We start from the raw sequence: 13075 nt of genomic DNA on the forward strand, positions 1-13075 counted from the left end.
TCTTGTTTTGCTGCTATGCTATGCTAGTTTGGTATTCCTGCCTATAAGTTTTGTAGTTAATGTTTATGTTCTAAAAGATAGAGTGACAACCCTAAGATGCTGACGAAGTTTATTGGCAGCTGCTCTTCTTTTTTATTGCCCCTATTACAAAATTAGGCAAATAAAAATTCATCCCATTTTCTTTGTTTCTGGTCATCCTTATCTTCTACCTGCTGCCTTAATGCAGGTAGTCAAGGTCTTAAATTTGATTAAACTTTATGAGAAGCTTATATTTGTCAGTAAGGTCAGGGTCTTTATTGCCAATTCAATATCTGGTTAAATTGTTTTTGCACAGCGCCTTCCTATAGAGCGCATGCTCTTATTTGGATGCTTTGCATATGTATACTTCCACCTAAGAAAGTTTATTGCTGTGTGGCTATTATGCTGTGTATAGTTAAACATTTGAACATCTGGGTTATTAGCAATTTTCTCACATGTACAGTATAGGTGTTCTCACTTAATTCCCTTTAGAGTCGGTAGTGGGGGTCTTGTTTTGGTTTGTTTGTTAAATACTGCCCACTCGTCCTTAACGAACCCTGCCTGTCCAACAGACAACATACAATCCCATTTAAACAATTTTTTTTTAAGTTTTAAATTATTGTAAGTTAATATGGATTAGAAACATTGATAAGACTTATAGTTGGCGTTAAGCTTAATATGGATTAAAAAATCGTCTCTTGAATAAAATTATATTTTAGTAATTTATTTAAAATACTTATCTTTTAGTGGGTCCAATAAATTGGCATGAATTTTTGGAAATTATTTAAGAATTGAAGTGGAGTCTTTAACAATTATTAAAAAAATTAATAATTCGAGGAACTTTAATACTTATGCTTTAATGGACCTATTAGTCCATGCAACATTTGGAGAAGAAACATATGAGTTTACATTAAAATAGACTCTATAAGAAATTAAATGAAATTGAAGAAAATTAACAAAAAACTAAAGAAGATTCCAAGCGAAGGGGATACTTACTATTTACTCATAAAAAAAAAATTGGGGGGGGGGGGGGGGGATGATTATTCTAAGATAAGTTTCAAATATATAAAAGAATTTTTTATCCTTTTTATTTTTTGCTTTTTTAGTTTGTTTTTTGTATTGTTTTGTTGTTTTTTATTTTTTATTAGCATATTATTATTTTAAAGTGTGATGACACAACAGACACTTTACTACTCCATTCTGTGCACTCAATACCTATTAAGGAATGTCAACCTTCTTCCCCTCCCCAAACAATGCAAATCCTAATGTGGCTGTTGAGCCAAAACCTTGGAGGTGTAAAAGACGTAAAAGTTGGAGTCCTTAAATTAGGTTCAAAGAATCTTATGTATTCTATGTACTATTTATGTGTTCTTTGTTTGCAAGTCCCTTTTAATCCAACACATTTTTGTTCTTATTCACTTAAACTTCAATTTATGTGATGTTTGCAGTACGGTAATTCATGATGACATTATGTGTTACACTTTTATATGTGTAAATATGAATAAGGTTTGTGGTTTGTGGAAGCTTGTCTTTTTGGATCTCATGGAATGGGAAATAGATAGTGGAACTTTAGGAAGCAATGGGAAATATGTATAATCTATCTTGTTACTCAAGATTTTTTTTAAATGTCAGTGTGCTTTTATTTAAATAAGCTGAGCATAATAAAAGTACAACATAGGGAACAAGACAGCTTAGAAAGAGCTATAGGGCAAGAGAAGGCCTGAAGCCAATAAATTGAATTTGCTTATCTCAGAACCTTAGAAAGAGCTATAGGGCAAGAGAAGGCCTGAATCCAATAAATTGAATTTGCTTATCTCAGAACCTTTCTCCATGCAATGTGCCATTTTTCTGAGAGGTATGCTAATTCAGCAAATATGTGCTTAATTTCCAAGATGTGGTTGCTTTCTTGCTCATCCATCTAATAACGTGGGTTAAATCTCCTTTTACAATCATTTGGCCAGAAAAGTACTGAGTAGAATGTTTAATTCCAACTAATAGAGCTCTTATTTCAGCTTCATTAGCACACAATTACTTGTTGGTTTTGAGAATGCTAATAGGACTTCCCCTTTATTATCTTTATAACACCACATATGCCTAGGATTGCCCCATAAAGATCCATCAAAGTTCAACTTCTGCCAGTTGGCGGGTGGTGGTTTCATGGGCGTAGAAGGGGTCTTAGATGTACTAAAAGTTGTGTGACCTTCTTCTCATTACTGAACTAGGGAATGGGAGCATATAATTTGTGGTGAATTATTCGCTATTCCTTGCCATTCATTGGTGACATGCAAACCCCATCCTCCTAGAGAGTTTGTTTTCCCTTCAAAGGTTCTACTATTCCTTTCCAATCATTGGTGACATGGGACTGCTGCAATTGCTGCCTTCGGGAGTGTTGTACATACTTTGCAGAGGTTAGGTGTGGCATTGCTGAATAAAATCAGAAAAAGACCTGGGCATGCAAATGGGGATGCCAAAATTTGAGAATGCAGGCTTCTATATGCCTTTTTATGCATCTACTGTTCACTCAACAATCATATTGTCTTATAAATCTTGAAACACTTAAATTACCCCAAGAAAACCATAAGTATATCCATTTTATTTGCTAAACACATGACTCTCCACAATTTTGGAAATCTGAGTTATGGAACAATAGAAAATGTACTAAAATTTTTGAAGTCCGTTGCCAGGGCATCAAGCATTTGGAAGGCTATTTTAATTGAGAAATGCCACTTCATGAAATGCCCCAGGTTTTGTGCTAGAGGAAACTCTAGATCGAATTCCTGGTTAGACAGTTGGTTAGGGGACAAGCCTTTGTGTTAAAAAATTTCTGACATTGTATGGATTAGCAAAAAACCAAAGAATCATGTTAAAAGAGTCAAAGAGTGGACGGTGAAACTACAAATAGCTGGAACCTAAACTTCAGGTGAAATCTTAATGAAGTGGACATGGTAGAATTATCCAGTTTGTTGCAGCTTTTAGAGTCCTTGTATATCTTTGAGCTTGGTGAAGATGACCGTATTTGGAGACCACAGCTACCACCTCCTTCGAGCTTGGCAATTGGGGCCAACATTAGGAGTGGCATCGAGTCGAGTCAAGCTCGAACTTGTATATGTCTGACTTCTTTGATTGATAGATTTTGTTCTCTTCAATCTTGATTTTATTCTCTTAGCCATTCCTCTGTCTGAAATGGACTATTTATGTGCAAGGATCGTGTTTTTTATGGACAAGAAAAACTGCTAGTCCATACCTCTGTGCGCACTCCATTGGTTTTATATCCTGTCAAGATTTTACACTTTATCTCTGGAGTGCTTTGTGGGTCAAGAAGTGGTTAGATGTTGGGTCAAACCTTCTGTTAGGAATTTTTTTCTTTTGAAACTGACGAATGATTGATTTCAATAAATACCAACCATGATATAAGATGCAAATGAAGTTTTATCTCTACAAAGGCAAGGATCTTCCGGGAGCAAGTTGGCTAATAGCTCCGGAAGACTATTGACTGATCGTGAGTGCTTTCATTTTATTGTCCAAGTTGATGAGATACCTGAAACTTGAACTAAGGCATGTCTAAGCCTTCGAGAAAGGTCCTTGTTAAGACATCCAACTTATAATGGCTGAGCCCTTCCAATAACGAGGGGTTAAAAAAATTCTGGAATATGAAACAGTTTTGCAGGGACTTGTAATCAGGTGACTGCGACACAAAAGGGAGGACACAATCAAGGTAGAGGGATGTCTATTATTTAGCAATAACGTCCTCGTTTAGTCGTAGTTGAGAGGTCATAAGCATTTCCCACTAAAAACGATACTAGACGATTGACGGCTATTTCTCCATCAGGTTGTTAGATAAGATTAATTTTATGCAGTAAAGGTCAGAAAAAACCAAGTGTAAGTGTAAGTGATCTTGTGGAGCATGTTGTTTGAAGTAGCAAGCGTGACTCCTGCAACGGCGACGCTCCATCTGCCTTCTTCTCCATTTGATACCCCCCTTGAAGGCTCCTTCCGTGCAGAAAGGGAAAATCCAAACTACTCTATTCCATACATTATCGTCAGCTAACGGTTTGAGGCCTCCGTCTCGTGACGCCGCAACTTTAACGATAAACTCGTCGGAGTCAGACCTCGTGAGTATTAAAGCCCGAGTGGCCGCCAGCCTGGCTTTGAATAGTATAATATACGGATTCGTATATCTAGGTTTGAGGCATCTCTTACCGGCTGTCGGCGATGGGGTGGATCGTACAGCTGGGGAGGGAATCCGTGTAGAGATCCTGAAGGCTGAGATGCGGGGCCAGAAAGTGGCGTTTCCGATTTATTGCCTCCTGGACACGAAAGAAGATATCTGCGCTGGATTTCACTTGGGAAAATGACATGTGCGTCCCTGGATTAAACACATCTCTACTCATCTTTGCCATTTCCACATCAACCTCAAACCATCATAAAAAACCACGTTAGACGACAAATTGACCGACGACCCCCAATCCGTCCCGGATCACACGCTGATCCAATGGCTCCTGTCTTACCCTGCTTCCGGAGGGCGATGAGTACGATCCAAGGGTCCAGATCCTATCCAATATCTGGGTAGGAGAGAGAAGATCGGTTTACTCCATTAGGGAATTTATTGAATTGGTGAATACCTATAAAAGTACTCGCGTTGGGGCTACAGGCGTACGGAGAGGATGGAATACCGAGGTGCGGACAAGATTGTATTTTTCTTGATAGGGATGCAATTGTCATTTCAGAAAAAGGGTGGACAGCTGGCGCTTCCATTTCCTATTTTCCCGTCTACAATGAGCTCTGTCATTGTGCGGCGTACGCGGGGTTTCGTGGATCTTATTTCCCATATCTGCTCCTCTCCGAGTGTGCACCGTATTACAGCCGTTTCCAGTAATTAGACTGGATAATAATAATAATAATAATAATGATATGATTATCGCACTTGTATTATGAAATAGAGATTATTCACTTTGATGCCGGGGATTTCTATGGTGCGATGCTTTAAGCTAAAACAAGACAGGGTTCTTAGACTGATTGTTGCTGCGCTGCCGCTACTACCGCTTCTGCTTCTGCTGCTGCTGCTGCCGCCGCCGAGCCAGAGGAGAGAACGCGAGAGACGCAGCAGCAGCTCTTATGGATTCTCTTCTCCGTTCTATTCGTGACCATTTTTTTAGTCAAGGTCCCTTCGTCTCCACGATATCCGAGCCTTGAACGAGACACCGAATCGTCTCCTCTTCTTTCCGAGTCTGGCAGACCTAAAATCGTCGCTCCTCTTCTTCTTCCTCTGCCTCTCTTCCCGCTGCGCTGATCTTTTTTACTTCAAAACGAAGAAGAAGAAGAGAAAGAAGGGCAACTTGGGAGGGAAAACCATGCTATGGGTCATGCGACTTTCCGGGTTTTTCTCCGTTGCCATGGTAATGATCATCTTATCCCCGTCTTTTCAGTCTTTTCCACCGGCAGAGGCGATAAGATCCTCCAATATTGATGGATATCTAAGATTTCCGAGCCAGATTACATCTGGCGGGACGCCCAACCGCGTTTCTTTCAGAAAATCTCCGGCATTTCGCAATGCGGTGGAATGTAGCTCCGGATATCGGAATGTCCATGGGGAAACGACAGTATGCGACCCTTCCCTCGTTCACATCGCGATCACGCTCGACGTTGAGTATCTCCGTGGATCAATCGCCGCAGTTCACTCCGTCCTTCTGCATTCCCTCTGTCCGGAGAGCGTCTTCTTCCACTTTCTTGTTTCGGAAACCGGTCTTGAATCCCTAGTGAGGTCCACCTTCCCGCATCTCAAATTCAAGGTTTATTACTTCAATCCGGAGATTGTCAAGAATCTAATCTCGACGTCGGTGAGGCAAGCCTTGGAGCAGCCCCTAAATTACGCGAGAAATTACCTCGCCGACATCCTAGAGCCGTGCGTACGGCGAGTGATCTACCTGGACTCGGATCTCGTGTTGGTGGACGACGTCTTAAAACTCTGGCGCACAAGCTTGGGTTCCAGAACCGTGGGGGCGCCGGAGTACTGCCATGCCAACTTCTCCAAGTACTTCACGTCCAGGTTCTGGTCGGATGATAGATTCTCCGGGACGTTTTCGGGCCGGAGACCGTGCTATTTCAACACGGGAGTGATGGTGATGGATTTGGTGAAATGGAGGCGGTCCGGGTACACGAAGAAGATCGAAAGATGGATGGAGATTCAGAAGAAGGAACGGATTTACGAGCTGGGATCGCTGCCGCCGTTCCTGCTGGTGTTCGCGGGACACGTGGCGCCGATTGAACACAGATGGAACCAGCACGGTTTGGGAGGAGATAACGTTCGGGGCAGCTGTCGCGATCTCCACCCGGGTCCGGTGAGTCTCCTCCACTGGAGCGGGAGCGGGAAGCCCTGGCTCCGGCTCGACGCCAACCGCCCCTGCCCCCTTGACGCCATTTGGGCGCCATACGACTTGTACGGCCCGTCGCCGTGACGGTTGCCGGTAAATTCTCTTTTTTTTCTTCTTTTCTTTAATTTTTCGTTGGTATAATTTTCCTCCATTTTCCTTCCACGCTATCTCTTGTTACTTGTTAATTCCGCGGCCACCCTTTTTTTTTTCCCGGGCGATTTGTATTCTATTCTATTATTCGTGCATTTGGAAATAAAAAAAGAAAAAGAAAAAAAAAAGGATATTCAATTTGTTTTCACTTTACAGTTTGCAGTTTCCATAAAAATGAACTTGGATTCTCCGCTCGATAGATTTTGCTCGTCTGGCAGAGATGTCAGTGAACCCTCTGAATTAGGAAAGAAAAAGCTGAAAGCCTGAACCCTTTCTTTAATGACCTCATTACCCTCATCACTACAATGATCTGCTCGTGAGTGGCGAGAGTCATTTGGTCAGGTGGACCAGCGCCGGCTTAAGAGCATAATGTGGCTGAGCCGGGCATTGGTTGCAGCGGTGGACTATCACAGGTTTCGTTTTCTAGCGGAGCGCGGGCCGTGGCGACTAAAATTTATTATTTTCGCCAAAACAAATCGTGGTTTGGAAATAACAACTGGCCACAGGTCTCGTCACGTCACTTTCATAGTTGCGTGCAGAAAGACAAAAAAGCAAGAATGGGAACATATTCTTGAGCCTCTCCGCACACGTGGCCGACTCTGGCTGTCTTTTTGCAGCCAATAATTCGTGTCTCGTATATTCTTGCGGAGGAGCTCCTCCTTCCTCCGGCCTCTTGTGCTCGGCAGCTTTGGCTCCTCCTCTCGCCTCTTTCTCCCCCAATCATAAAATCCTTTTTAAGCATATATATATATATATATATGAAGAAAAAGTTATCGTCTCTGTGCGAGGTGGTGTTGCTTCAGTAGTAGCTTTACATGAACCGTTCCAGATTTGACTTGATTGCTACGCAATTCGAGTGCTTTTTGTTCGTCACTGAAGATTTATTATTGAGAGTGGTGGGTGTTGCTTTGGTGTTTGGTAAGGAGCCTACTTTAACGGTTATTTGTAACAAAGATAATTGAAGTAAGAGTATGCTCTAGTTGACTGTGTTTGTGCCGTTGTCTATCTCAAGAATCGGTCCTCGTTGTCTATCTTATTTTGAAGGAGTGCTGCAGCAGCAGCCAAAAGGGCTTTTCAGCAGCCCCTGTATAGCGAACTCGGACAACGATGCTGATGCTTAAACCTGAAAATGACTTAGTTTATGTAGGCAACCTTCTCTTACTGCAGGTTTTGTTGAGGCTAACTTAGAGGCACGGTCAATGTGTCTCTATCCTGTCAAAGAACTATCTGCCCTTGTGTAGTGTAGGTAACATGTGACAATTCCCTTTTTGATATTTTGAGGGCTCACATGTAAAGAAGCTTCAAGAGTCTCGGATGGTGTCCGACCTTTACAGCTAGAAACACGAGGACTGCTTGATGTGGTACCAAAAAGATTGTGGACCATTAACACACCGAACCCTTCTCATCTGTACAAGGTCCCACTTTACCTGAGTCCCGCTTAACTGTTAAAGTCACTTTCGAGTGTTTTTCTTAAGGAATTAAAGACACAGTTTCGGTCCTACTCTGTAAAGGAATCGTGAACCCAAACAAGAACGCCGAGACGAGGGGGTTTCAGGTGGATGACATAAGAATGGCGTGGGAGGCTCTCGTCGAGAACAAAAAGAGTTGCTTCCGTTTGCATTTTATAATTTATGTTTTTAAGTTCAAAATTTTATGATTACTGTATTCTGATTGATGCGTCCACTGTTTCTTACTTGAAAAAGTGGTTTAACCGATGGACCTTGACTTGGACGTTTCTGCACCTTTGAGGCATCGTCTTCAATTCCATTCATTACTGGAAAGAATGCCCACTTTTTCTTTCTGGAAGAGTTCTCGTCTTCCTGAATTCCCAGGATCGATCAAGAAGACGGTGAAACTTATAGAGATTTTCACATCATGTAATCATGTTAACTTTCCTTGTGAGGCTTACCCTTGATTGCCTGTCAGGGTGCTTGTGAATCTCAACCCCCATTCAGACTCTGTGTTTCAAGAAAGGAATTCTACTTTTCATTCTTTAGATATCAAATGTAAAAAGTATTGGATTCCTTTTGATGGAAACTTCTTCCTATACTAAAGTACTGAGGAATAGAAAATCCAGCTTATATATTATTTGATTTGATTCTCTTTAGAAGGGTGATTTGTTTCAGATGTACACTCAAGGCATACTAAAAGGTAAATTATCTGTACACAGATTTATCTCTCTTAATCCCTTTCTACTGACATGGGTCACATACGTCGATACCTATTCAGCATCTCTATGCCAATCCATGTCGGTCTATGCCCCTGTTCATTGTAGATACGCCTGGTCGCCCAGCATAGAAGGTCAGGGAAGGGGAAACATCCCACGCGGCCGCACTCACGCACTAGGGTCATTTTCACTCTGCACGGCAAGACCTGGATGCAACAATGAGTAGGCAAGTCATGTTGAAGTTGGAATCTACAAATGTGACCTGTGTGTGTGAATGGCTTTTGTGAGCATTATCTTCTTCATACTTCCTTTCATCTGAGATCCCCACTTTAATTGCATTTGTTACTTGTTTCTTCCTCTCCTCTTTAGTACTTTAATGACAACCATTAGGAGGCTTTGGAACCCCAATGGAAAAGAAAAGAAAAGAAAATTTTATTAAATATTTTTAAGAATAATAATGATCAAATTTTATTTTATCTTATTTTCTTTTCTAAGGGTTCCTAAGGGTACCCTAAGGGTGTCGGTGTAGGAGATATGTGGAGGAATGAGAGGTTGAAGGAAAGAGATCTAGTAGGGGAGTGAAAGGGACACCCTAAAAGAGAAGGTAAAGTAGAGACACTTGGGGGGACAAGAGGATGCAAGAATGGGGTTAGTAAAATCATGTGAAATTACAATTTTGTTGTTAGATGGATTATAACATTAGTGCCCCTTATGAATATCATTAAAGTAGTGGAGAAAGAAATTGTAATTGATCATAATCTTAGGACCATTCACTAAAGGGAACAACAATAGTGTTACAATTGAATGTTTCATCATCTGGCACATTCGACAGAACTGGGCAGCTAAGGAGGAGGGCAAAAACGATTGTTTTTGTTTGCTAGCCCAGGTTGCTGAAACTAATTATTCCCTTGGTGAGGTTTCTTGCTATAAACCTACACAGATTTTTTAACCCAAAAATATAGATTTTGGGCATCAAAACAAGAATATAAACCTACCAATTGGGCATCAAAACAAGAATATATTGGTTTACTCTTCAATTCCTCTATAATTGTCTGACAATTATCCTTATTGTGGTTGTGTGTGATCCATAAGGTGCAACTATCAATACTACAACTTAAAGAATTTACAAAGTTTCACATGTGTAGGAATTCATTTCTGGTTTGGTCCTTTGATCCAATCTCCATGAACGTTGTGCCCTTTAGCGATTTGAACTTGTTACTGACCATTTTATGATGTGTGATGAGGGCCTTTGGTCTCATACCTCATAAAATGGCCCATGGAGGCATGGTGGAATTGTGCTAAATGTTTGCTTCTTTAGGTAGTTTTGATAGAATTGCGGCAGAATTTTTTCTTATTAAATACTCTGTGAGAATTTTGATAGAGTTTCTAGTGTTTTTTAGATATATATGAAGCTCTAATAGATTTCTCCTCTCCAAAAGCCCAAAGGAAAACTCACCTTTTCCTGTCCCCCATCCTCTTGCTCTCCCCTTAACTAATTTCACATGCAAGCAGAGATGGATGCCTGGCTTGACACTTGTCATGTTTAAAATGGTACCACCACATTTGCTTAGGTGACACATTCTATGAGACCATGTGTTAGTGAATAGGTTTATCAAATTTAATGACTAATTCAAATTCTATCTCAAATCAAAGCAATCAACACAGGCAAACACCAATACACCAGTGTTTAGTTCACGACCCTATCTTGGTTTTTCACTTCAGTGTTTAACTAAGTAAGTTAAAAGTCCAATGACATCTAAAATAGCAGATCATAAAGGTCTAATTACAACACCTGCCCAACATTGTGGACTTATGGTCAACAACTACTAGGTACAAGAACCTTGACCACAAAGAAGGGATTTTTAGTGTATCCAAATCTTTATTAGCTTACAATTGCAAGGACTACTTTCTTTTCAAATGCAACTCAATAACTTAGAGGAAAATATGATAATAAATCAAACACAAATTATTACATTCAACAATACAAAATAAATACATCTCTTCAAGGTACATTTCATTGATAAACATGGTTATTAATAGCTAAGATTCATCTCCCATAGCACAGAAGAAAGTCATCTTATCTAGATAAATATTTACCACTAATCATTGTTACTTATTTTCTAGGATTAGATTACATGTTCCATGGTGGCCTTTCATTGAAGGGTAATTTACCCTATTAAACTACCTCTACTAGGGGATGTATTGACTGTTGTTACCTCTACTTAACATTCAAATGACAAAGCAACTATATGCAGACCCAACACCAATAAAGTCATGGTTTTAGTATTTTATTAAAATAATTTATTATATTTAATTAAAATCATAATTCCAACAATCTCTCACCTAGTTTAAAAACATCAAAATTATCAATTTTCAAAACCATGACCGAGGGCATTATTTCAAATCCTTTAACATATATACATAGTTAACCTGGCCCTAAACCAAATATATGTCTAGAAATCTAATTGAGGCTGGAATCAACCAAATCATTGTTCATCAAGTTCAATGGTCTTTGTGCATGCACACATAGAACCTAAGGAGCGTGCAGCAACCGACGTAGCCAATGGTGAAGCTTCCAAATCACCCCCATCGAAGCTAAGGAGATCTTCTTCTCTCTCTGTTAATTGCAATTGAATATAAGTTAGTGTATCAGCTTCTGGTGACTTCTATCATAATGTATCCCCCGCGTGGTTATTGGCTTCCTCTTCTGCAACTGTCCTTGGTTTTCTCCTTGCTCTTTTGCATCCAAAGTTCCTAGTGGAAATTCGTGATGCCTGCGAGGATAGTTCACAGTCGATCCCTGACTCTCAAAGGTGTGCTTCTTTCATATGGGTGGTGGGCCGTTTAGTCCCTACTGCCAAAAACAATCTAAGCTAAACATAAAGTCCTTGATTCTCTATTTTTGCTCATTTAGGTAGTGCATCTATAGGCATTGCTTTGAAATAATGAAAATAACTCACTAACAAGTTACGCAATGGAATTAGGAAGCTAAGTACTTATAAAAGGCCAAACTTAATTAACCTACTCGCATATGTGAGGACTTCCTAGAGAGGGATAGATCAAGTTGACACAATTCAAGGTATAACTCCAACAACTAGAATTTTTAATGAATACAAACCAAAAAAAAGACATCAATTCTACTCATTAACACAAAGATACACCACTTTAAATATAGGAGTCATGTAATAGCAGCAAACAAAGGAGCTTTTAAAGGAGTAATTTTCACATATAGTATCGAAGTGATCGACCCAACATAGAAAAGGAGAAGAAGATGGTGAAGAGGAAGAAAATGAAAATGAAAATGAAAATGAAGAGATAAGGGTTTTAGTTTCTAGTCAGTCTCTTTACCTTATTTATTTGTTTTCTTTCACTGATAGGTAGTATCCTTGTTTTTCTTCTTTTCTTTGCCGTTGTTCCGTTGTTCGTTCATGAGAAGTTTTGACTGCTATTTTTTCATATTGCTTCGATACATCCGTCTATAAGTAAGCTAAGTTTTAAAAAAAAAAAAACATCCGTCTGATTCGAAAATTACCTCCTGAAAAATAAACCAAAGATCTTCCATTTGGAAGGCTCAATTCGATTGAAATCGTCCACGGTTTTCGTTGTATTTGCTCACGCCAAACGCTCAAAACCATTGAAGATTTTAAATAAGGAGGCAACGGCAAGTGGGACACCACGACGGACGAGGTCCTTCAGAGTTCACCAACCACGTCTCAGAGTCTCAGTTCACACATCCATACGAAAAGAAAGAAAAAATAATGACGAATTTGGCACGACAGATCGACCTTTTCAATCCTTCCAACTATTTCAACTGAAAACTTTCATTAACAGATTTTACCTTCCCGAATTCACGCCTCTTCCTCCGGTTCCGCCGCTCGTAGATGATTTGCTTCCACGCTTTCGTGGGTTTTCCTTCCCTGCAAAAATCTTTCCGGTTTAAATTTTAAACCAGGGGGAAGCACTTTCAATTGGCATTTCAAGTAATTATAGCTGACATCGGGGCCATTTACTAACAAGATGACACGCCGCGTGGACACAACGGACACCAGAGCGCTGCCCTTTCGAATTTCAAAACGAAACAGAACGGACGAATTGCCCTGGAAAGGTTTATCTATAAGAAGCATCCGACGAGCCTTCTTTTATACAATTCGGGCTTCGGCAATTAAGTTCGTTGCTTCTTTTTACCCTTAAATTTATTTCTTGAGCGATTATCTGGCTTCTTAGGCTAAACTTTTCTCTCAAGATCATCGCGGGTGGCTGCTCTCTTTCCTGCTCGAGTTTGTTTAGTCTGGATGAACTGTGAACTTATTATTAAACCCTTTAAAAGGCGACAAAGCACTCTTTACTCTGTCAATTTAAAAAACCTTCA

General features: G+C 40.1%; 1 protein-coding gene and 1 long non-coding RNA gene across 2 annotated transcripts; one reads left to right on the forward strand and one right to left on the reverse strand.

Moving 5' to 3' along the window:
• The first annotated feature begins 4982 nt into the window (after nt 1–4982).
• LOC137955491 (probable galacturonosyltransferase-like 7) lies at nt 4983–6687 on the forward strand. Its single transcript, XM_068802454.1, has one exon. It carries the CDS (start codon nt 5370–5372, stop codon nt 6471–6473), a length of 1104 nt encoding a protein of 367 aa, XP_068658555.1. The 5' UTR covers nt 4983–5369; the 3' UTR covers nt 6474–6687.
• A 1931-nt stretch (nt 6688–8618) lies between these two features.
• LOC137957286 (uncharacterized) lies at nt 8619–12634 on the reverse strand. Its single transcript, XR_011113333.1, has 3 exons — nt 12545–12634; nt 12239–12396; nt 8619–8912 (listed from the first exon to the last, which is right to left on the reverse strand). It is a non-coding gene; the product is annotated as an uncharacterized lncRNA (long non-coding RNA).
• Between the last annotated feature and the right edge of the window lie 441 nt (nt 12635–13075).

The sequence above is a fragment of the Aristolochia californica genome, unplaced genomic scaffold, assembly GCF_029961685.1.
Source record: "Aristolochia californica isolate CCGP_79_NKW_82.1479 unplaced genomic scaffold, dmAriCali1.0.hap1 SCAF_2, whole genome shotgun sequence".
NCBI lineage: Eukaryota > Viridiplantae > Streptophyta > Magnoliopsida > Piperales > Aristolochiaceae > Aristolochia > Aristolochia californica.